The 25,741-nt window shown below is 37.7% G+C and overlaps 1 protein-coding gene across 5 annotated transcripts; it reads right to left on the minus strand.

Annotated features, from left to right (window-relative positions):
- Positions 1–2,376: 2,376 nt before the first annotated feature.
- HESX1 (HESX homeobox 1) lies at positions 2,377–25,718 on the minus strand. Of its 5 annotated transcripts, none has more exons than XM_019805226.2 (7): positions 25,671–25,718; positions 24,185–24,229; positions 23,666–23,700; positions 4,364–4,642; positions 3,569–3,768; positions 3,183–3,284; positions 2,377–3,086 (listed from the first exon to the last, which is right to left on the minus strand). In XM_019805226.2, the coding sequence occupies exons 4-7, from the start codon at positions 4,584–4,586 to the stop codon at positions 2,976–2,978; spliced, it is 636 nt and encodes a 211-aa protein (XP_019660785.1). In that variant the 5' UTR covers positions 4,587–4,642; positions 23,666–23,700; positions 24,185–24,229; positions 25,671–25,718; the 3' UTR covers positions 2,377–2,975. The 5 variants fall into 5 exon arrangements, with proteins under 5 accessions (XP_019660785.1, XP_019660791.1, XP_019660790.1 ...); XM_019805232.2 differs by having other exon boundaries at positions 24,185–24,224; positions 25,671–25,715; XM_019805231.2 differs by lacking the exon at positions 23,666–23,700.
- Between the last annotated feature and the right edge of the window lie 23 nt (positions 25,719–25,741).

Consider the following 25,741-nt stretch of genomic DNA (forward strand, 5'->3'; position numbering starts at 1 on the left):
ATTTAGGCAGTCGTCAGATAATAGAGACGCTCTAGGTATTAGCTTGACTGCATTAGTTTGATTTGTTACTACTGTTCACCTTGTCCTGGGCATTAATGGAGACAAAGGCTTGGAATTACCAGGAGCAGAGATAAGCTGTGGATTAGAGCCTGTGTGTTTTGAGGGAAAGATAATTTTATCTTGGGTTTTCATTTCCAATTCCATCTTGCTTGATTTTCCCTCAAAGTTAAAGTCCAGTTTTTCCCCCTGAATATCATTATATTCACTCCAAATTACTAGCAGTTGTAATTGCTTAAAAAAAAAAAAAAAGTTACTGGCTCATTATTTCCTTAAACAAGATCAGCCTCTATCTTTTAAGTTTTGGAAATGATTTTGGGGAAAATACACTAATGATCTTAAATATTATCTTGTTTCTTGAATATTCTTATATATTACACTCACTTTACAATATTTAATGATGTTATGTTGAAAATATAAAAGAATGTGCATATTACCTTGATAGTTACTTCTTTAATATTACAAATTCTAGTATATTTAAATTTTTCTGACTTCAAAATGTTGTTACAGATGCATCATTTCCATTATAAATGATTTCAGTTATAAATATATAAATTCAGTTGCAAACATAACTTATTTCAATTATAGATAAAATTGGATTTTAGACTCGCATAAATCAGTTACGTTAAATTGTCCCTGGAAAATACTAAGATAATGATATTCTAGAGTTACTATGCCTCTTTCCTCCCCATACTTTCTATAGGTATGATCAGTTTTTATAACTAAAAAACAAATGTAAGTGCATTACTGGTTGTTGGTCAGTGTTTGTAATGTTTCATTTTTTTCCCAAAGTCGATCATTTTATACAGAATCCTCCCACTCCTCAGAAATTTAGAGGTTAGGCTTAATTACAGATAAATTCTAGATAAACTATGATTCCTCTCTGAAAATCTAAACTTGTGAAAAGCACTACTTCAAAAACACTTAAATATTAATATTGTAGAATAGCTTGTTATGTACATGACTTAAAATCCTATCCTAAACTAAGCAAACATTAGGAAGGAAATAGAGCGAGATGTCTGACATGGCAAGATGTCCAAAAGATGCACAGAATGTCAAATGTGATGACATTTAAGAAAATAACATCAAAACCAACAAACATATACACGTGTGTGTATACATGTACATATGTACATGCTTTCACATACAAAAACATTGATAAAAATGCTTAATGATGGTTTTCTGCGAAGGATGAGGTTTGAGGGAGATTTGCCTCTATTTCTATACTACTTGAATTGTTCACAATATGTAAATATGACCTTGGAGATAAAAATAAAAGACTATGTGAAAAAGCCTATCTACCACGTGACACTTTCCCCTCCAACGGCTCCTGGTGGCTTCCAGTCCTCCAACTTAACTTCACAGACACCTAATGAAGAGCAAAGAAAGCTCCTGGTGGACCAATTTTTACTAATATATTTCATCAATAGTGCTTCAAATTTTATATTTATGACATAGCTCTTTATATTGGAAAAATGGCCCAGTCTGACAGTAGACTTCCTCGGACAACATTTAATGCCTCTGGTTTTTCAGCTCCTGCCCCGCTGTCTTTCTTTTCCTCCTCTCTCTCCATCTCAGCAATAGTGCAACAGAATACGATCAATCTATTGCTGACCAGTGGTTGGGACACAGAGCTCTCTCTCTCCCTAAATGATTTTAAAAAGCTCTAATATCTGAGTCACATCGCTTTTCCTCAGTGATAATATGCAAACTCCCTCTCATCTTTCTCATGCAAAAAAAACAAACAAACAAGTAAACAAAAATGTAGAAAGTGGGCAGAGATTCAATAATTCAGTAAGAACCTTCCACTGTGGTCCTCCCTGGGAGAGAAGAGGATAGAGGAGCAGGAAAGATAAAAAAGGGAAGGGAGAATTCAACTCAATGCACACAGCTGAAATACAGTTTCCAGGGAACCAAGTCAAAGTCCTCAAGCAAACATTTCAAAAAGAACAGCCACTTGGGCCTTCCACTAATTAACTAGAAAACAAATACCCAGACTTCCAGTGGTAGGATTTCCTTCTTGTGCATCTTACCTGTTCCCATTTTAACTGGCAGGTACAATGGCAAAAGCAAGGAAAATACATAGTTCTTGTCCCAAAAAAGTACCCTGATGATTCGCAGCGACTATGTCACAGCACATACAAAGGGCCGGTCACTTACCCTACCTTCTGCGTCAATGATTTATTATAATAACAAAATATGCAGTTGATTGGAAATCACTAAACTAGAAATAGATACAAGCCAGATGGTCATTATTACTGTAATGACTGGAAGTAAAGCACAACATTAAATAACTAGGAAAATATTTTAAAAATTTGCATTTATTTGCAGTTTGAATCTTTTTGCAATATAATACCAGGGGAATGAATATGACAATTGATGTCTTTCTATCTCTACTGTGCCATAATGATTTTGCTTAAACAAAACAAAACAACAACTTGAAACTGGCATGCTAGAAGGATTTGTATTGATGGCGAGAAATTTTCACTGCTTTATGCCAGAAATCAAGAGAACTAATAATCATGTTTCAAAATGCACTTGAAGAAAAGTAATTGAAACGGATCATACCTTTGTGCCATTCTTCAGATTATTACTTGAATTATTTTGTAAATGGAATCCAGCTTGTGGAATCACCCAGTCATGAGTTCGCTGATTTTAGAGAACTAATTTATTAGGTTAAATTTGCTCACTTAAAAAATAGCTGGCTTTTTCTGAAAATTTTATTAAAATATATAGGAAAGGCCTTTATTGTAACTAAAAGTGCCCAAGTATAATAGGTACCATGTTATAACAGTAAATATTTACAACATATTTTAGGAAAAAAATGACAACAGATTAAATGCAGAAAAGAAAACACCACATTTTTAACGCTTGATATTTCCATTGATTCTTCATGTCCTGTAAGATAATCTCACGTGTTAATTTCCTATCTCTTCCAGGAGATTTGTGTTGAAATTTTTTTTTGCCATTAGGAACTGTGATTCTCTATGGGACCTTTTCAGCTTTGCACGCCGATTTTGAAACCAGATCTAAAATTAAGGAAAAATAAAGTAGATCTCAGAAACATTATTTTATTATTCTTAACATTTCAATCATCACAAGTAACAACTAAATTTGAAAATTACCTGGATTCTGTCTTCCTCTAGATTCAATTTTCGAGCTAAGTCTTCTCTGATATCAATGCCAGGATAGCAGTTAACTCTAAAGACATTTTCCAACACTTCAATCTAAGAATAAGGAAATAGTTATATAAAATGTTGATATTTGGTATGTTATCATAAAATATACTTTAATCTATATAGCAAAATAATTGCATTTAGATCTTAGGCAATTAATGTATGCCTTTTTAAAAAACGACTATCCAGAAACTGTTTAAAAAAACAATTCCATATAGTCTATTATTTCATTAACAAAGCTTCCAAACTGAGATCCCAAAATGATTGGGCTTTCGCTCAATAGGGTGTCAGTTAAAGCCTTTATATTATCATCACTGGTTGAAAAAACTTCCCACCTGGTTTTGAGTAAAAGCAGTTCTGGGTCTCCGGCCTCTATACCAACTCAGCTCTCTTTTCAAAGACAGTCTTTCTGAGGCTGAAAAGTAATTTTCGTATTTCAAAAATCTTTCTTCTGGCATTGGGCGATCCACAGTACAAGGGAATGAGATCCCATTAGGAAGGCTCGGGATATGCACACATAGGTTAACATCTTCCCCTAAAAACAGAAAAATAATTAGAAAACCGCTGCAATGAAGAAATAAATTAGTTCCTGAGACTAAAACAAAACAAAACAAACAAAAAACAGAAAAATAAACTCCATTTTAGGTGTCCAATCCTGTATTTCACAAAGTTCAAGAAGAAGTAATACCAGGAACTTGTCTTTAATTTTCCTAGTGGAATTCTTCGGGGTTTCACAAGAGAACTGACTTCTCACCAACCAAAAACTAAAAAGCTAACAAAAATAAAGATGCTGCCTTGGTGCTAGAGAACATTTTGGTCTCTGAATGTCATTTATTTTTTGAGCGAAAACATAGAATATCTGATGTGTCAGATACAAGAGACCTAGTGAAATAAATGCAGGTTCTTGGCATTTCCTGGGAATGAACTTTATACCCACTTGGATCTAAGGCTGATATTCTTTTTATTTCCTATAAAACTCAGCTGGAGGCATTAAAAGTCCCCAATACTTCAGTTACATAATTCGATGAAATTGCTGTTTTTCTCTACCTCTGTGTAGCATGGAATAAAGGCCAAAATAAACACTGCCGATGAAAATAATAAAGAATTTAAAAAACCAAGTTGTGGCGTACCTGAGGAGCTGCAGGGGTCTGCCCAGGGCCTGTGGGGTTTCATTGAAGGAACACAGTCTTTCTTCTGGTCCAATCCTAAAATGCTCTCAATTGAAAAGGAGCAGGGCGAGGGTTTGCTCTCCCCAAGCCGAGCACCTTCCGGAAGACTGGGGGCCATCCTCGAGTGGGCTGCACAGAACGACAGCTCTGGCCTCTCCCTGCCTCTTGGCTGGCTCTGCCCCATGTGTACAGGGCTGGGATCTTCCTGCAGTTCACCTTACAGCTCCGCAGACAAGGGGGCTGGATTTAGAACGTCACTAATTAAAATCCTGTCTTAGAAAGTTTTAGCATGTCAATGAACACTCGCCCAGCCAGCAGCTTGAGGAGTTAATTGTTTATTTGTTTGCAAGTAATTAGCAACTAATGGCTACACCAGGGGGGCCACCTACAGGGACAAAAAGTGTTATCTCTCCTAAGCAGAACACAGACTTAACTTTCTCGAAAGAAGTGATGCACAAACCAGCACTCCTCTTTTATTTGAAATCATTAATGTATAAAATCATGCCTTTTATTCTGAAGTTTATACTTTCATGGACTCCAGTTACCAAAACATACAGGCTAGATAGGAGAGCAGTCAAGTAATAAATAATCTAATTTAAGTGAATTTTCTTCCAAGGAAATTGGAAAAAATAATAATCTCTTAATGCTATTACGGTAATTCCAATGAAAATGCCTGTTTTTCATATGCATATGTAATAGTGAATGTTGTCAATGAAAACACAATAGTATTTGGAGTGCAGCATACTGGAAAAGGTTGGCCATGTTATTAACACTGAGTGTAATTGTCTTCCAAGTGCCGGGATTAATTCATAAGGAACAGTTGCACCAAGTATTTTAAATAATTAATGAGCTAATTCCATTCTTTCATCTTTTCTTTTAAATGAGAGAAATACAAGTCTATGTGAAGATCAGATGTAACCACCACCAAGCAACTTAAACACATGACTCTTCAAACTAAAGGGAAGAATTTCTCTTCCTACCACAGTTGTTTCAAAGACAAGAACATGATTTACCGTATTTTTGAAAGAAGTCTTTCCCTCTGTTGATTTTTGGAGGGGCTGGGAAGTTTTCACGAAGACAATAAGATTCGTGAAAAATAACCAAGAACAGAATATTTTCATTTCCTCACCCTAAGAAAACTCGAAAGGAGAGAAAGCTGCTAATTGGGAAAATTTTGAAGTAGGCACTCCCTCAAAACGTGTGATACTTTTCATTGCTCTTGTACTCTGTTGCCCCCTTTTCCCGTACCTTCTTGATGATAAATTTAAGAGCTCAACTTTATCCAGTATTTAAACAACTACCAGATTTTTCTTCCGGGAAGAGGAAAAGTCGTCTCCGCTTACAGAGGAAATAGCTTGTACAGGGCGGAGCTCAGCTTCATCTGATTTTGTCCTATCATGATGTCACAAATAGGAAGCTAAATTCCTCCTTAAGCAACCTCTAGAATGAACAAAGGATTCACCTACAAAACATCAACGGGCACAAGAAGGATGGGTGTGTAAATATCGGTGTAAAGCCATTCTGAGAATGAGCAAACTAGTAAATATTTATGCCTCATGGAGGTTTTGCCTCTGGTGTCTTGGAATGCAGACTGTGCAAAGGAGGCTGCGACCCTACCCTGGGAAGATTTGGAGGAAAAGTGAGAATTCAAGACCTCCCCAGATCCCTTTCTCTCTTTGAGATTTTCATTCATTCATTCATTCATTCATTCCACTATTGGTTGAGCATCTACTCAGTACCAGAAATAACGGAATAGGATCCTTGCCTTTATGAAACTCAAAATGGTATGGGGCGAGGTGGGGGTGGGGAGCAAACAATAATTATAACAGTAATTATAAGTGAGTATATTATCTCATATGTTCACTGGTGATAAGAATGGGGGAAAAAAGGAAATAGGTGAGCCAGGTAAGCTGGCTTATCAGTGCAGGAGGTGGAGATCCTGAGATCCTTACCCCCACAGATCAGTGGCACAGGGGGCTTCGAGGCGCAGGGGGCAATGATGCTACAGCACATGCCGACGCAATTCTAGCCCCCAATTTCTTCTTGATCAGAAAGGACATTCCAATACCTTTACTCTGTCTGAGTTGACTTTATCTGGATTTACATAATACCATTATATACATGGATGGTAGATGAAAAAAAAGGTAGGAAAGAATTTCTCTAAAAATGTCGGGAAACATTTTCTCATATATTCATTCAACAAAATTTTATAGAGCACTTACTATGTGCCAGACACCATGCTAGTGCTAGATCTCAGTAACGAACAAGGTAATTTCAGAGAGTGATAAACTCACTGAGAGGGATAAACAAAATGTCAACCTCTCCCATTTACTACCTTTTGCCTTATTGCATTACATATCTTTTTATTATGTTTTCTCTTGTCTGTTTCCTATCTCTAGGATAATGTCTATTTTTTTAATAATAATTTTTTATTACGTTATGTAAGTCACCATACAGTACATCCCTAGTTTTTGATGTAATGTTCCATGTAGGATAATGTCTGTTTTGTTCACTCCCTAGCATCCAGACACAGTGGTTAGCTCATACTGGGTCAAAGAATCTTATTGTTTCTTTTTGCATTCCTTCAAGTGAAGTTGGGAATTTATTTCTTTATATGTTTACTGGCCAGTATGTTTTCCATCTTTTGTGGAATGATGGTTTATGTCTGTCTTAGTCTGTTCAGGCTGCTCTGACAATATACCACAGACTAAGGGGCTGGTAAACAAGAGAAACTTATTTCTCACAGTTCTAGAGGCTGGAAGTCTGTGATCAGGGAACTGGCATGGTTGGGTGAGGGCTCTCTTCCAGGTGGCAGACTTCTCCTTATCTTCACAAGGCAGAAGGGGCTAGGGAACTCTCCAGAATTTCTTATAAGACACTAATCCCATTCATGAGGGCTCCATCCTCATGACCTAATCATCTCCCAGAGGCCTTCACCTCCTAATACCATCACACAGGGTATTAGGATTGCAACATAGGAATTTTGGCAGGACACACACATTCAGACCATATCATGTCCTTAGCCCATTTTTTTAAATTAGGGTATTTTGTTATTGTTTCTTTTTTTACTTTCATGTTTTTGAGAAAGAGAGAAAGTGCGTGCAGGCACACGCAAGTGGAGGGGAGGAGGGGCAGAGGGAGAGGGACAGAATCTTAAGCATGCTGCATGACCAGTGTGGTGCCAGAGCCCTATGCAGGGCTCTACCTCATAACCCTGAGATCATGACCTGAGCCAAAATCAAGAGTCAGATACTTAACCTTCTGAGCCACCCAGGTGCCCCTATTGTTGTTTCTTTAAGAATAAGAGTTTTTCGTATATTGGGTGTAGAGATTATTTAAGTAAATAAACTAAAAATAAATGTTAGTGACACTTTTTATAGATGCCTTCTATCGGATTGAGGAAGTTTCTTCTAAACCTAATTTGCTGATTTTTTAAAGTCACGAACGAGTATTTTTCTGCATGTTAAAGTGATTACATGATTTTCTTCTTTTTTTTCTATTAATGATGAATTACATTGATATTTGAATGTTAAACAATCCTTTTCTTTCTGAGAAAAGCCTCACTTAGTCATAATGTATTATCCTTTTTATATATTTCTATGTTCTATATGCTAGTATCTTAAGGTTTTTTTTTTAACCATATCTTCTATTTCTCCTTCTGAAATTCCAATTACACATATGCCAGATTTTTTTTTATATTGTCTTACAGGTTACCAAGAGTCTGTTAATTTTATTTTTAATGTTTTTTCCTGTGTGTTCTTCAGATCAGATAATATTTGTTGATATATCTTCAAGTTCACTGACTCTTCTATATACCATATACTATTAGGCCTATCCAGGGAATTTTTTATTTCGGGTATTTTATTTTTCAGTAATAGAAGTTACATTTGGTTCTCTTTTGTAGTTACTATTTCTCCAATGATGTATACTGTCTGTACATTCATTATAAGCATATTTTTATGTATGTCCTCAAGTATATTTACATTGACTGCTTTCAGAACTTGTCAGCTGGGGCACCTGGGTGGCTCAGCTGTTGGGTGTCTGCCTTTGGCTCAGGTCATGATCCCAGGGTCCTGGGATCGAGCCCTGCATCGGGCTCCCTGCTTGGCGGGAGGCCTGCTTCTCCCTCTCCTACTCCCCTTGCTTGTGTTCCCTCTCTCGCTGTCTCTCTCTGTCAAATAAATAAATAAAATCTTTAAAAACAAAAAACAAAAAAACTTGTCAGCTAATTCCAACATCTCTATCACCCCTGGGTCTGTCTCCATTGATTGCATTTTCTTGTGAATATGGGACACATTTTCCAGTTTTGTTGTATGTCTAATAATTTTGGATTGTATCCTGGACACTGTAAATGATATTTATAGTCTCTGGATTCTATTTTGTCTTCTGAAGAATGTTGATTTTTGTTCGTTTGTTTGTTTGTTTGATCAGGCTGTGCTCAAACCGTTTCTAAACTCTGTCTCCTTTGTGGTAGTCATCAGTTGAAATTTTTGTTCAATCATTTTAGTAGCTGAGATGTTTGGTGCTTTCCAAATGCATGCCAAATTCAGAAATCAGCCAGAGATTTGGGCAGAATATATATGCAGCATTTCTCTGTATCTCTTTCCTTCCTAGGATTTTAAGTTACTTCCTAGCTACCGTGTTTGCCCTGAACAGCACTGTGGATCTTCCCACATGGTGTTGACTGGTGTCTACGTTCCGACAAAAAGCCATAAAAATGGAAAACTCACCCACTGCTATTCATCTCTTCTAAATGTCCTCTCTTCTTTAGTTTATGCCTGTTTGAGGCCACTTTCCAGTACTTTTGGATAGTTTTTAAAAGATATTTTATGCAGGGTTTGTAATTTGTATCTTTGGGAGGGTAGGTACAATAGAAGCTACTTCATTATTATCCCCTAAATGGAGCCAGAAATGTCCTTTGTAAAGGTAGAAAAAAACTAATAAGTAAATTAGCGATATTTTATCATATATTTAGCAAAATCATAGAATAAAGGTAAATACACAAAAATCAACTTAATTCCATATGTTAGCCCCAAACAACTAAACATATACCTATTATGACCTAGTGATTCCATTCTTAGAAAAATATAAACATACATCCACAAAAAGACTTGCATGAGAATATTCATAGAAACTCTATTCATAACATGCAAAACTGGCAACTAGGTGTCTATCAACAGGAAAGTGGGTAAACAAACTATGGCATAGTCATACAATTGACTTTAACTCCACAATATAACTCACCAATATATGTAACGACCTTGATGAATGTAAACACATTATGCTAAGTCAAAGAAGCCTTATACAAAAGAATATCTACAGTATGATTTCATTTATGTGGTGTTTAAGAAGAGACAAACTTAGTTTGTATTGAAAAAATCAGAACGTGGAGGTGGAGGTGGGGACTGAATGGCAACCAGAATCAGGAAACTTGGTGGGTGATGGCAATTTTCTAGATCTTGTTTGGGTTTGTACTACACAGATGTAGGCATTTGTCAATACTCATTGATTGGTACTCTAAGATTTGTTCCCTTCACTGTATATAAAATTTTATTAATTAAAACATAAATAAGTATTGAACTGTAGTTAATGATATGCATGTTGAAGAATTTAGGGGCAAAATATATATGTCTGCAATCTGCTTTAAAATGCATTTACTGGGGCGCCTGGGTGGCACAGCGGTTAAGCGTCTGCCTTCGGCTCAGGGCGTGATCCCGGCATTGTGGGATCGAATCCCACATCAGGCTCCTCCGCTATGAGCCTGCTTCTTCCTCTCCCACTCCCCCTGCTTGTGTTCCCTCTCTCACTGGCTGTCTCTGTCAAATAAATAAATAAAATCTTTAAAAAAATGCATTTACTTAAGAAATAAAATAAATTGGTGGATGGATATGTGGTTATTAAACATTATAATTGTAGACCAAATAATTTCTAATCCAGTAGAATTTTCTAAGGTGATGTCAATGTTCTGTATCTGCGCTATGCAATATGGTAGCTACTAGACACATGTGGCTAATGAGCACTTGAAATGTAACTAGTGCAACTGAGGAAATGAATTTTAAATTTAATTTTATTGTAAGTTGTTTAAATTTAGATGGCACATGTAGCCAGTGGCTACCATATTGGACAGCACAGACAGAACATTTCCATCACTGCAGAAAATTCTGTTGGACAACACTGGTCTAGAAGTACAGAACAATACTGAAAACAGTGATGTTGAAAACAGACTTCCTTGTTTTGTTTCTGACAGGAGAACCGTGTTCCATCATCACTATAACATCTATTGTTGGTTTTTAATAAATGCTATTTTATCTACAGTAATGTTATAATGAATAGAAACACAAAGTATCTATAGTGCTTTATAACTTCTAAGGAATTTTAAAATATTTGTATTTAATCCTTTCACAAATCCTCTACTCTTTTGTGGTTGAGAAAACAGAAACTGAGAGTTCAGTTTTAAATCGCCACCAACTAGCCAGCAGCAGAGCCTTGACTCAAAATTTTTGTCCCTGAATTCCCTGTTTTATCAATTAATGACCACCATAATACATTCATCAATGATCTCATGATATAAACATCAAAGGGTACTGATAAAGAAAAAGGTTGAGTGTATATGGTATATCCTCAATATCTCTTAAGTTTTTTGTTTATTTTTTTATTTTTAAAAATATTTTATTTATTTATTTATTTATTTATTTATTTGAGAGAGAGAGCATGAGCAGGGTGAGGGGCAGAATGAGAAGCAGATTCTCTGCTGAGCAGGGAGCCTGGTGCGGGGCTCAATCCTGGGACTCTGGGATCATGACCTGAGTGTAAGACAGAGGCTTAATGGACTGAGCCACTCAGACACCCCTATCTGGTTTTTTGTTTTTTGTTTTTTTTTTTAAAAGAAAGAGAGAAAGAGTAAGAGAGAAAGAGAAGGGGTGAGGGGAGCGGCAGAGGGAGAGAGAGAATCTTAAGAAGGCTCTATGCCCAGCACAGAGCCCAAAGCAGGGCTTGATCTCACAGCCCTGAGATCATGACCTGAGCCAAAATCGAGAGTCAGACACTTAACTGACTGAACCACCCAGGTGCCCCTATCCTCAGTATCTTTTAACACTTATTTTGATGTAAGAAATAAAAGCCTGACACATTGACATTGAAAAGAAGACTCTAGGATTCACAAAATTGGACAGTCTACATTTTAAACATCTATGTACAAGGTGAAGTAAAAATTGAGAGGTTTATGTTCTGTTTTGTTTTAGTAATTTGTAAATCTACCCAGGATTTGCTAACAATTTATTTTTGAATTGTGTATTTCAATTAAGTCCCAAATCATTAACATCAGGAAAAATGCTCAATGTCTTAAGTGTTTTAGCAGAATTTTACAGATCAGCCATACAATTATTATGCTCATGATCTGTGAAATGCAATAAGCAAAGCTTTAATGATGCTTGCCCCTTACTTTTGCATAGGAACTATACTGTTCTATTTGAGGCTGTATTTTTTTAAACATTAAAACATGTTTTCTAAAATAAAATAATTTTTTGCTCTTACACCTTCAGTGTCTCCTAGCACAGTGACAAAGTAGACATTCAATAAAATATTGGTTGAATGAGTGAACAAATGGGTAGGTGGATGGATGGGTGGGACTAGGAAGAGGTGACCTTTGTAAACCGGACAGACAATGTAAATGCTGTGGGTTTATGATTATTGTTGTTTAATGTGTTAAGGTACTCCCAGTTTCTTATGAATTACTTATGTATCACTCCAGTGTAATCCACAAATTAGAAGATGTTTTTGGCATTCCATAACTAAAATTTAATAAGAAGGGAGATGGGGGATTTGTTTTAAAAATCAGAGCTTATGGGGTGCCTGGGCGGCTCAATCGTTAAGCGTCTGCCTTCGGCTCAGGGTGTGATCCCAGGGTCCTGGGATTGAGCCCCGGTCGGGCTCCCTGCTCCACTGGGAGCCTGCTTCTTCCTCTCCCACTCCCCCTCCTTGTGTTCCCTCTCTCCCCGGCTGTCTCTCTCTGTGTCAAATAAATAAATAAAATCTTTAAAAAAAAATCAGAGCTTATGTGCACGGAAACTAACATAACATTGTATATCGACTCTACTTAAATAAGAAAAATTAAAAATCTGAGTTTAGAATAAAACACTCCTGAGTCATGTTGAGCAAACAGTTCACAGCTGGCACTGGTCATTCCTAAGGCCCTCATCTGCCACTGTTGTTACTTGAGTCACATAATATCTTTCTTGGTGTTTCAGGAGAGATGGGAGGGTTTCATACACATTTCTCTCTCCCAGCACCCATCACAGTGCCTGTCACACAGAAGATATTAAATAAAGGTTTGTTGAATATGTTCACTTCATTTATAACATTGAAGAAATATCTCCAGCCTTTGTTCTCAAATCTCAAAAGAGTACAGTTTCTTATTTTTTACATTTTGAAATCAGTTAAAATTCTTTTCAGTATAGTGCCTTGCATATATCACACCCTTGACTTTTTTTTTTAAAGATTTATTTATTTTATTTATTTTAGAAAGAGAAAAAGACAGAAGGGAGGGGAGGCAGAGGGAGAGAAAATCTCAAGCAGAATCCCTGCTGAGCTCATGCCCTTCATTTTAAAATTTTTGTATAAAGTCACCTGAAACACAAATGCATTTTTATTTTTCAAAGATCTATTCAATATGACAGCACGTAGAGTAAAATATGATTATCTCCTTCAATTTTACCCCATTTTCACTCCCCAACCTACTAACAGTTTATGCTTCTCCTTCCTGCCTTTTTGAAGTACCTTGATACAACAGGCGAGTGTGCACACATATATTTTTATCCACATGGAGTCAGATATCTGAATTGTTCTGCAGTGAGTCTCCCCGACATTGACGATGACAGTGTCAGCTCATACAGTTCTACCTCATTCTACAACAGCTGCTCAGCACTCCATCAGGTGGATAAACCATAATTTATTGAATTATATGCCTGATAATGGGCACTTAGGATTGTCTCCAACTTTTTAAACTATAATAAACATTATAGTGATGAATACCTTGTACTAACATTTTAGCATACATGCAGGAGTATTTCCATGAAAAATTTCTTTGAAGAGTCTATTATTTTTTTGGTGGATGCTGTCATATTTCCCTCTAAGAAATCTTTACCAATAAACACTCCCACTCAGTCTAGTCCTTGTCCTCTGTTCTCCCCAGATTGACAGTGGGAACAAGAAAGCTCAGAGCTGGCTAAATCAGACTCAGGTTATCCCCAGACACAATACTCAAAAATGAAACGGTTTTGGATTTAGGGCACTGAGGGGTTCAGGTCAACAGTTTAGGGCCATTTAATGTAAATAATCACTGCAGATTAAGTAAGAGTTGTCAGTGAACCTGAAGACCTGATGGTTACTTATATCACTGTTTCTGGAGCATGAATGTTATGGTTCTTATTAACTTCAAAAAAAAAAAAAAGACCTTTTGACTCACAACAAGCATTTATTCAACTCCGGCATATGTCAAGGGTACACTAGGTAACCAGGAGCTGAAATAGTTTCTGTCCTCCAGAAACTGATGATCAAGAAGATAATTAATTAACTTTGTTAGGTGTGAGACTGAAGATGGTTCTATAAAAAAAATCCTTGTAAAAAAGATACTACATTAGTATTTATAGGTAAAATTTCAAGATGTCTGGGGTTTGCTTTACAATACTTCAGGAGAACAAGAAAACTAAGAGAAAATTAGAGCAAGTGTTGCAAGATGTTGGTTAAGTGTTGAATTGGAGTGATGAGTATATGTGGATTTATGTCTAATGAATAGAGATATAATAATATGGATTCATTATTCTCTCTACTGTTCTTTTTTTTTTGAAGTTTTATTTTTTTAAGTAATCTCTCCACACCATGTGGGGCTTGAACTCACAACCCTAAGATCAAGAATTGCTTGCTCTACTGACTGAGCCAGCCAGGCACCTCTCTCTCTCCTTTTACAAATCTAAATAATAAAATTCTTAGTTTTCTAGGAACACCAATATATAAATACAAGATTTCAACATAATAATATAATAAAGAAATATGCACAAGAACTTATGAAAGCAGAAAAGGTCCCAAATCTGTTTGGGTTAGATTGAGCAGGACTGAGAGTGGGTAAGGGCCCAACTCTCATATCAGCCTACCTGGGTCCAAATTCCAGTACCTCCTCTTTTTAGCTATGTGACCTTGGGCATGTAATTTAGCCTCTCTGTGCTCAGTTTCCTCTATAGTAAAATGGGGATAATTATAATACCTAATTGAGGATCAAGTGAGATAATTTGCAAAGCCCCTGGAATAGGGCCTGATACATAGTAAACATTAAACTGTTTGCTGTAATTTATTACCATTATCAAAGTTATTATGAAGGCTTTTCAGAAATGTTTTGAGACAGAGATGCTTCAGGAAAAGCAACAGAACTTAAGGCCAATCAGGTGTAGGGATGTCTGTGTGCGTGTGTGTGTGTGTGTGTGTGTGTGTGTGTGTGTCTTTGTGTATGTGTTGAGGGGAGGTGGAGGGAGGAAGTTAATGTGATTCCCATATTTCTAGCTTAGGTGACCAATTGGATAATGACACCATTAACTAAGAAGGGAATATAGATGAAGGAGAGTTTATAACTTGCAAATTGTATTTCTAATCATATAAACAAATGAGCAAGTATATAGCGAACTGAACTATCTCAGAATTAAAATACAGTTCTCAGGATGAGAAGGTAAAATACTAATGACAATTGGCAGCATGAAATGTAAAGTGATAAACATTCTAAAAATACAGGGGTCCCAAGGTGGCACAGCAAGTTAAGCATCCAACTCTTCATTTTGGCTCAGGTCATGATCTTGGGGGGTTCTGTGCTCCGTGTGGATTCTGCTTGAAATTCTCTCTCCCTCTCTCTCTGCCCCTCTCCCAACTCGTGCTTGTGAGCACTCTCTCTCTCTCTCTCTCTCTCTCTCTCTCAAATAAATAAATAAATCTTTAAAAAAATAAAATAAAAATACTGTAGGGGCTAACTTTATAATAGAAAACATTATTGTTATATACGTCATGTATATAAATAAGTGAGGTAATTTTAGTACTAGAAGACAACTGGAAATAACATTATTCCAGAAATTTAACAACTCAGATATTAGTGGAATTGTCTTAAAATAAATATATATTTCTCAAAGGTTATAATCAAACAAGGTAGCTGTCAAGGTTACTGATGAATCCTTCCACATAGATACTACCTGAGAATTCTCAGAGGTGTTTGGGTCCCCATTAAAGCAGATACTCTTTGGGGGACAGAGGCAGAAAAGAGCAGAAATGATCCCTGGGATATTTTACTTTGAGTGTCCCCAGTATTATCCCTCACCCACAGTCTCTTCTATAGCCGTGACATGTATTTACTTAATAATCTCTCTTTAGGATTTGAAAAATTTTAAGAAAAAAAATAAACAATTTAGTAATGTATCATGTCACTGGTCTATTCATGATTATAACTATTACCACTTTTCATTTTCAATATTTTCTATTTAATTTTGAAACAATCTCAAACCTACAGGAAAGTTGCAGGTACAGTACAAACTTTTTTCTCTCCATTCATTTGAAGTAGAGAGTGATGTGATGTTTTATCATCCCTGTATACTTCAGTGTTTTCCCTGCAAGCAAGGACATTCTCCTACACACGCACAAGAAGAGTATCTAAGTCAGGAAATTAACATTGATTTATCACCATCATCTGACCATCAAACTCCATTCAGGTTTCACCATTGTCCCAAAAAGCATACTTTACAGTAAAAGGATACAGTTCAGAATCACACATTGCCTTCAGTTGTGTCTCTTTTGTCTCATTCAATCAGCAACAGATGCTCAGTATTTCCTTGCTTTTTCATGACCTGGACACTTTGGAAGGTTAGTCAGCTACTTTGTGGAATGTCCTTCACTTAAGGTTTGTTTGATGTTTCCTCGTGACTAGATTCAGGTTAAGCATCTTTGGCAGGATGTCACAGAAATGATGCTAAGTTCTTTTCATTATTTGCTATCAAGACATGACTTTTATTTGTCCCATGTGATGTTTAACTTCAAGTATTTGATCAAGATGCTTCCCCACAGTATGGAGGTTTCTCAAAACATTAAAAATAAAGCTACCCTACGACCCAGCAATTGCACTACTGGGTATTTATCCTAAAGATACAAATGCAGTGATCTGAAGGGGCATCAGCACCCCAAATGTTTATAGCAGCAATGTCCACAATAGCCGAACTGTGGAGGGACTCCAGATATCCATCGACAGATGAATGGATAAAGAAGATGTGGTCCATATATGCAATGGAATACTACTCAGCCATCAAAAAAATGAAATCTTGCCATTTGCAACGACATGGATGGAATTAAAGGGTGTTATGCTAAGCGAAATAAGTCAATCAGAGAAAGACAATTATCATATGATCTCACTCATAGGTGGAAACAAAACAGAGGATCAGAGGGGAAGAGAGGAAAAAATAAAACACAACAAAATCAGAGAGGGAGATAAACCATAAAAGAATTAAAATTTTTTTTTAAAGATTTTATTTACTTATTTGTTAGAGGGAGAGAACACACAAGGGCGGGGGAGAGCAGCAGGCAAAGCAGGCAGAGGGAGAAACAGGCTCCCCATGGAGCAAAGAGCTGGATGTGGGACTCAATCTCAGGACCCCAGGATCATGATCCGAGCTGAAGGCAGGCACTTAACCAACTGAGCCTCCCAGGCATCCCAAACCACAAGAGACTCTTAATCATAGGAAACAAACTGAAGGTTGCTGGAGGGGAGGAAGGTGGGGGGATGGGGTAACTGGGTGATAGTTACATGTGATGTAATGAGAACTGGGCGTTATATAAGACTGATGAATCACTGAACTCTGCCTCTGAAACTAATAATATACTATATGTTAATTAATTGAATTTAAATTTAAAAACACCAAAGCACAAAAATCAAGGTATGCATGCAATTCCAAACTAGCACCATAGAGTTCATTCTAATTTTCTCCCTTTTCATACTTGTAATTCCCTTCTCTGACAGTGAGAAACCTGGTTTCCATTATCTTCAATATACTTATTTGATGTATCCCCCTATGTAACCAAACTTCCACTGTTATCACCCACTTTCTGAAGTGATGCCCTACTCCCTCTGAGGGAGGGACCTCTGACATCTCCTGCCAGGCTGCCCTCCTACATAGAGACCTTCCTTACTTCACTAGAGCACTCATAACCTATCTTAGGTACTTCCTCATGCACAAAAGCCCTTCTCTCCCTGCTTGGGTTTTTTGTTTTGTTTTGTTTTTTAAAGATTTTATTTATTTATTTGACAGAGAGAGACAGCCAGCGAGAGAGGGAACACAGGCAGGGGGAGTGGGAGAGGGAGAAGCAGACTCCCAGCGGAAGAGCCTGACGTGGGGCTCGATCTGGGATCACGCCCTGAGCCCAAGGCAGATGCTTAACGACTGCGCCACCCAGGTGCCCCTCTCCCTGCTTGGGTTCTGACCCCCCACACTTACCCACTCTCTATGAGGGCGCTCTCTTCATCCCACTCAGGCTCTGAGACTCTGCACAAAGCTGCCCTTCTCCATGGATATTCCCCTCGCTCCTTGCTTTCTGAAATCCAGCACCAGGCTCCCAACCTGCATAAAAGCCTTCCTCATCATACCTGGACTCCAAAACTGCCCTCTCATGCAGATGCCCTCCTCACCCCACATTTGCCCTCACATCCTTTCCCTAGCTGCCTCTCCACCAAAACAGCCTCTTTATCCCTCCTGCGCTTTAACACCCACCTACACAGATGTACTCCTCACCTTGCACAGGCTCTGGACACACCACACGAGAGTGCCCCTTTGTGGGGATGCCCTTCTTACTCTGATTGGACTCCAGCGCCCTGTTCTGGGCCCTTATAGCTCACCTACCTTGCCCAGACTCCTACTTCATTTGGCCCCACCTAATGGCTTGAGAACTGAATTATTCAGGATGGGAAGAGTTAAAAATCATAGTTGTTTTTACATGAAATCACTGCCTTCTGTTATTAAGACATTGCTTTTGACCCTGTATACAGAATGTGATTTAGCTAAATCACTGATATAATTTCTTTTCAATCACTATATCTCAAAAAATATGGAGTTTACTTAGGACAATGTTAATTTGTGCATAATTTATGATATATCACTAATTCATTCAGTTTCCCCAACATTTGTTTCAAATGTGATTTGTTTCAAATCACAATCCCTATAAAGGTGTTTTAATCCAAAATCAGGGTGATGGTCAAAATCCTCACATAGGCCACCAGGCTTTATGTGATCTGGCCTCCTCTTCCTCCCTCCTCCCCCTCAACCCTCTCCCCAGGCTGTTCCTTTCCTGCCATCCTGGTCTCTATGAAATTCTTTTTTTCATTTGTATTAAGTATGAGTGGCATACAATGTTATGTTCATTTCAGGTGTACAACATAATGATGTGACAATTCTATACATTATACGATGCTCATCACAAAAAGTGTAGTTACCATCTATCACCATACAAAGTAATTACAATATTATTGACTGTATTCCCTATGCTGTACTTTTCATCTCTGTGACTTATTTATTTTATAACTGAAAGTTTGCATCTTTTAATCCCCTTCACCTATTTCTCCCATCTCCCAACCCTTCTCCCTTCTGGCAACTTTATTCTCTGTATTTATGAGTCTGTTTCTGGGTTTTGGTTTTTTGCTTTGTTTGTTTGTTTTTTTAGATTCTATATTTAAATAAATCATGAAATCATATGGTATCGGTCTTTTTCTAAGTTATTTCACTTAGCATTATAACTTCTCAGTCCATTTATGATGTCACAAATGGCAAGACTCCATTCTTTTTTATGGCTTATTCTTTTTTAACTATTATATATATATATATTATATATATATATACACACACACATACACACACATATATACCACATCTTCTTTATCCATTCATCTATCATTGGACACTTAGGTTGCTTCCATATCTTGGCTATTGTAAATAATACTGCAGTGAACATAGGGGTACATATATCTTTTTGAATTGGTGTTTTATTTTCTTTGATATCCTTCTTAGATACCTTAGATAGCTATCATATGTACCTTTCTTAGATACCCAGTAGTGTGATTACTGGATCATATGGTATTTATTAATTTTAATTTTTTGAGGAACCCCCATCCTGTTTTGTGTAGTGGTTGCACCAATTTACATTCCCACCAATGTGCATGAGGGTTCCCTTTTCTCTACATCCTCACCAACACTTGCTATCTTTTTGATACTAGTCATTCTGACAGGTGTGAGGTGATATCTCATTGTGGTTTTGATTTGCATGTCCCTGATGATTATTGATGTTGAGCAACTTTTCATGTGTCTGTTGGCCATCTGTATGTCTTCCACACCAAAGTAAAAAGCTTTGCACAGCAAAGGAAACTATCAACACAACAGAAAGGCAACCTACAGAATGGGAGAAGATATCTGCAAGTGATTTCTCTGTTAAGGGGTTAATATCCAAAACATATACAGAACTTACACAACCTAACACCCAAAAAACCCAAAAAGTCCAAATAAAAAATGGGCAGAGGACCTGAATGGACATTTTCCCAAAGAAGGCATACAGATGGCCAACAGACACATGAAAAGGACGCTTTATGAAATCCTTAAAACAGCCTGGGCCACTTCTGCCTTAGGGCTTAAGGCCTCTTACCCTGATGATTCCTCTTCCTGGAATACTTTCTCCCCAGTGACTCACTCCAGTGACTCCTTCAAGTTTTTGTTCAGATCTCACTTTCTCAATGAAGCCCACTCTGATGAGCCTGTTTAAAATTGGAACTGCCTCCCACCCTATGTTTGCCGTTCTATTTTTCACAGCACTAACCACTTTCTAGTATACTGTGATCCTAATACTACTTACTATGTTTGTTTTTTATTGTCTGCCTTTCTTCCTACCATCCCAGTAAACTGTAGCTCCACAAGGGCAGGGATTTTTAATATTTTGTTCATTACCTAATAAATAACTGGTCGAAGACAGCCATTTCCTGAAGCAGTTTGAGTCCCAAAACTAAGTTCAGAGCACCATCTAGTGTTCTTGGAAGGAGGTGCTTTCTATTTAACCCTGAGACTCTTATGTTAGCCCTGGGATAAACGGTATTGGCTTAATCAATTCACACTCTATTTTTCACTGTCTTCTGTGGTTCTGTGAAAATTAAAAATTTTTAATGATTAAACAGTCATGGGACACACTGACTTCTCGAAGAGTAATCTCTTCTCTGACTTGCCTGTTGCTCCCCAGAATTCCTTGGGGTTAAAAGTGTCATCAAGGTCTGATGTCTTTTAGCCTTAGCAACTCTCCTTCCCCACTTCCAAAAAAAAACAAAAACAAAAAAACCCAAAATATAAAAACAGGGTAAGAACCTCTACTTTTTTGGTACCTACACCATTTCTCCAGAAAAATCACAATATATATTTGTTGATTTAAAAATTTTTGTTTTGGGGGCGCCTGGGTGGCACAGCAGTTAAGCGTCTGCCTTCGGCTCAGGGCATGATCCCGTCGTTATGGTATCGAGCCCCACATCAGGCTCTTCTGCTATGAGCCTGCTTCTTCCTCTCCCACTCCCCCTGCTTGTGTTCCCTCTCTGGCTGGCTGTCTCTATCTCTGTCGAATAAATAAATAAAATCTTTAAAAAATTTTTTTTTTTTGTTTTGGCCACAAAAACCCCTAAATCAAAGTGATAAAATGCTAGCAAGGGTAATGGGAATATTGTTTAAAATAGTATCTGGATTCTCTAGGATAATGAGCAGTCTTCTGATTTAGAAAGTATTGTTTCTTTAGATAGGATAAAGAGGAAAAATGAAGAAAAGGAAAGCTGCTTTAAAAGCATAAAAGGGGCAGGGCACTTGGGTGGCTCAGCCAGTTAAGGTTCCAACTCTTGATTTCCACTCAGGTCACAATCTCAGGATTGTGAGATTGAGCCCGGAGTAGGGAGTCTGCTTCTCTCTCCAGGGGGGCCCTCCCCCCTCATGCACACTCTCTATCTGAAATAAATAAACACATATTTTAAAAAGGCATTAAAACATTTAATATTTGGGATGCCTGGCTGGCTCAAGCATGTGACTCTTGATCTCGAGGTTGTGAGTTCAAGGCCCATGCTGGATGTAGAGATTACTTAAATAAACTTTTAACAGTAAATAATGGAAAGTATAAACTTTTAACAGTAAATAATGGAAAGTATACTTACTAAGTATACTTAGTACACTTAAATAATGGAAAGTATACTCATTTTTACTGAATGCTTATTGTGCCCAGCACTATTCTGAAAGTTCATCATCATCTCTACAGCCCTGTCATGTAGTTTCCCTATATTAAGCCCCGTATTTCACATGATGGAATGGAGATACAGAGAAGTTGAAAAACTTGACAAAAATCGCAGAACTAGTAAAAAGTAGAACCAGGATTCAAAGCCAGCTAGATTGGCTCCATATGCCATGTCCACGAGCTCATGCCACGGTTTTATCCACCTTCCCAAAGAAACGAATGACGCTGTTTGTTTCAAAGTTCTTGGCTTGGTCAAAGAAATTGATTTATTAACGTCCTCATCTTCCAAAAAGGAATCAAGGCAACCATAAGGAAATAAAGGCATATACAATTATCCTAAAAATAAAATTTTATTCTTTTCACAATTAAGAAAGTAGAAGCTATAGAATTTGCCGAAGGATTCATGTTTTGGCCACAAATTTACATTCAAGAGATGCTGTGGCAAAGATCAAAAGCAACATTGACATCAAGATCAAAGGCAGAGGGCCGTGTACAGGAGCACAATGAAGATCAGGTGGTCTTTGCTGCCCACCCAACTCAGAACTTTTGATTCTACCTTCCCATTGTCCAAAGTTTCTCCCAACTCTACCGGATTCTAATGTTTCAAAGTAGATGGGAGTGACTCAAGTTCCCAAAATACCAATTAATGAACTTATTTCTTGAATTTGACTCATTTCAGCTGGATGTTAGAAAACAACTGAGTTATAAAGTGAGTCGCATTAAGGAGTGATTTATTAGGCAGATCCAGAATTATTTGCATTATACATTATGAATATGAATACCTCTGTTTCAGATTGGTGGCGTTTTTAAGGGGATATGTGTGAATAGGAGGATCCCCAAGCGCTCTCAGGTGATTCTGGAAATGGTGTCCCTCTCACCATCCTCAACTGGAACCAAAAACCCTTTTCCTAAATGTTTACATGGCTCTTGGCATTTTCTGAAATACAAGCTTATTTGGGAAAGGGAAGTGGTTATTCTCCGTTTTAAAAAAGGTTTTATTTATTTATTTATTTATTATTTGTTTTTTTAGAGAGGAGGGAAGGGACAGAGGGAGAGGAAGACAGACTGCCCAGCACCAAGCCCCATGTGAGGCTTGATCTCACGACCCTGAGATCATGAACTGATCTGAAATCAAGAGTTGAACCCTTAGCTGACTGAGTCACCCAGGCACCCCTAGATTTCATTTTTAAGTGATCTCTATGTCCAACGTGGGGCTTGAACTCACAACCCTGAGATCAAGAGTCACGTGCTCTACCAACAGAACCAGCCAGGTGCCCCTGGTTATTCTCTGTTTTGGATAAAGATTTTCAACATGTGCTTTGAAGATAATCTTTGGACTCATCTGGGGAGATTCCCAGCCCCGCCTCTGACCTACTGCATTAGAAACTCCCAGCTGGGCTCAAGAATCTGTATCCTAACAACCTCCCCAAGATAACTTTTGCGTGTGCATGAGTTTGGTAACCACTAACCTATGGGGATAATTTTGAAAAGTAAAGCACCAGCATCATTTGGGTTGTTGGGTTCTTTCCTATTATAGACCACAGACCAGAACTTCAAGGAGTATCATGTAAAAACCTAATTATGAGAAGATCAAATATAATTTTAGGAGGCTAATAATTAACAAATCTATTTACAAGATTATATGTCCTTTTGTTGTAAATTATATGGAAACATCTCAATGAATTATATGTGTGAAAACATCTCAAAGAATTCTTCAGTAGGTGTTGTTTAATCCTGCCTTGCCTTCCATAAAATTAACCAGCTGGCCAAACTTTTTACTATCCTACCCACAGGAGTCTCCAGTAACCCTTGAGGCATTTTCTGAACAAGCCTCATTTCCTGTATAAAAGGAACTGAGCTTGGTAAACTGTACAAAATTTAGGCTGATTAAAGTGGTTACCAAAGGAGACTGTGAATTCTGTAGTTTTAGAAATGTTTTAAAATAATACATACCATCATCTTTTTGGGTGAGGAGAGTGTACAATAGCCTAAAGATAGAGGATCCAAAAAGAAGGCCTGGTAAGATTCCTTCTAGTTTTATAATTTGACTAAACTGCCTCTCCACCCAATTGAACATCAGGTTGTTTGTTTGTTTCATTTTTTTAAGCCCCCCATCTGTTTCATTTTTTTAATTGGTTAAACCTGGCAAGAATTTCTTGCCACTCCCTGATAGCTGCTCGAGAATCCTTTACAAAAATACAGTTTAGATGAGCAGAAATACAAAAAAGGAAACCACTTAATTTGGTGATAGTACACCACCCAGATAACTCAGATACCTAACAGAATTTTTCATTGAATTGTTTGGTTTGGCCAAGTTAACTGGACAAACCCCTTCAGTTACAACATATAATTACTCTTCTTTCTTACACTTGTTTTTACTTGTTACTTACTCTTGATACTTATCAATTGCTACAAGCTTTCTTCTCCTTCATTTATAAACTAAATCATAGTTCAACCAAGAAGGTCACTTACCTTGGAAAATCTTTCTTCTTTAGAGCCAGATTTCATGCCACTGTGCTGACAGAGTAGAAAACAAATATCAAGGGAAAGATTGGGTTGCTGGAATCTGTAGGATGCTGAGTACTTTGAAGCAGCTGGGAACTAGTAACACTAAGAACTGATTCCAAACCACATTTCAGAAGCTAAAAATCTCTTACAGGGGGTGAGTAGTTGATAAACAAATTAAGGGAAGAACTCTTATTTAAGGCTTAGAACACTAAGGGTAATTCTGTGAAACGATACTGCAATCTACTCCATAAAACTTTTAAAACCAGATTTTATCTTTCCTTCAAGAGATCATGGGAAAATCTAGCATTTTAGTTTAAAATATGTAATTTCCATTCCTGTTCCCGTATTTGGGTTTGTTCTACTGTATCTGGATTTGTTCCAGTGTGTCTGTGGAACCAGGCAACTAATAATTTTTACTCAGCATTTCTTATATTTCTTGAATGAAAATGGAACGGGCTGATTGGATTAATGGGTAGAGTTTTATTTATTCTAAAGATTTTGTTTTTTTAAGTACCGTCTACGCCCAGTGTAGGGCTCAAACGCACAACCCAAAGATTGAGAGTCACATGCTTTACCAACAGAGCCAGCCAGGTGTCCCTGATGGCTAGAATTTTACAAGACACTTATGATTTCGCCATTTTCTTTGTATACTGATGAAAACTTCTTATAACTCTACAGAGAAATAAATAAGGCAGTGTGAGATTGGGGAAGAAGGACAAAGAACTAGGAGTTCCAATCCAGACCAGGTTCTGGAATTAGAGCTTCACTTTTCTCTACTGTAAAATTAGATGCTGAAGAAGCTACTTAAAGCTCCCAGAACTTTTTGACCTAACAGAAATGCTAATCAGTTACGGACATAATTAGCCAGTGTATCCTGATCTTTAAAAGGTGTTTTCATTTGTGATTTAAAAGAAATATATAAGTGTGAATTGAGGCACGATAGCCCTTCAAGATCAGGTAAGAACTGATGAATTGACAACAAAGTCACCTGTTTTTAACTGAGTATACTGATACCCAAGTGCGCAGAAAAAAAAAAAAAAAAACAATTGCGAGTCTACTGTCCGTAATCTACTGGAAAACCCTGTTAATGACACAGCTTGGGATCTCACAGACATCTGAGTTAGCTAGCACCATTTTGCTGGAGGGCGAGGGGGTAGGGAGTAGACTGAACGCTCAGGGCAGGGTTGGGAACGTTATAATTTAAACAACCAAAGAGAGGCCCCCGGCAGTAGGGCCTCTTCCGTGGTCTCGGATGAAAAATGCTGCGGGAGAAGTAAAGCCGCCCCAAACTCCCAGTGTGATCCTCCTCAAACGAGGCTCTGGTTCCCGGAAACGTTCGCTGTGTGTGTGTGTGTGGGATACACCATCCCCTACAATCTACATAAAAACGCGCGCGCAGGGTACTTGGTCGCTGGAAGCAGGCTGCGCCACCCCCAAGGCCTCGGCTCACCGCAGAGCCCCGCGCCGCGTAGGAACCTCCGGGCCAGCCCCGCCGCGCTGACGGGCGTCGCCGAGAGCCAA

The sequence above is a fragment of the Ailuropoda melanoleuca genome, chromosome 4 (genome assembly GCF_002007445.2).
Source record: "Ailuropoda melanoleuca isolate Jingjing chromosome 4, ASM200744v2, whole genome shotgun sequence".
Classification (NCBI taxonomy): Eukaryota; Metazoa; Chordata; class Mammalia; order Carnivora; family Ursidae; genus Ailuropoda; species Ailuropoda melanoleuca.

Coding starts and splice junctions, on each gene's coding strand:
- HESX1 (XM_019805231.2), bottom strand. CDS start 4,586: ATGGGGCAGAGCCAGCCAAGAGGCAGGGAGAGGCCAGAGCTGTCGTTC. Junction 3,285..3,568: donor CTGCTTTTACTCAAAACCAG/GTGGGAAGTTTT, acceptor CCTTATTCTTAG/ATTGAAGTGTTGGAAAATGT. Junction 3,087..3,182: donor TAGAGGAAGACAGAATCCAG/GTAATTTTCAAA, acceptor CCTTAATTTTAG/ATCTGGTTTCAAAATCGGCG.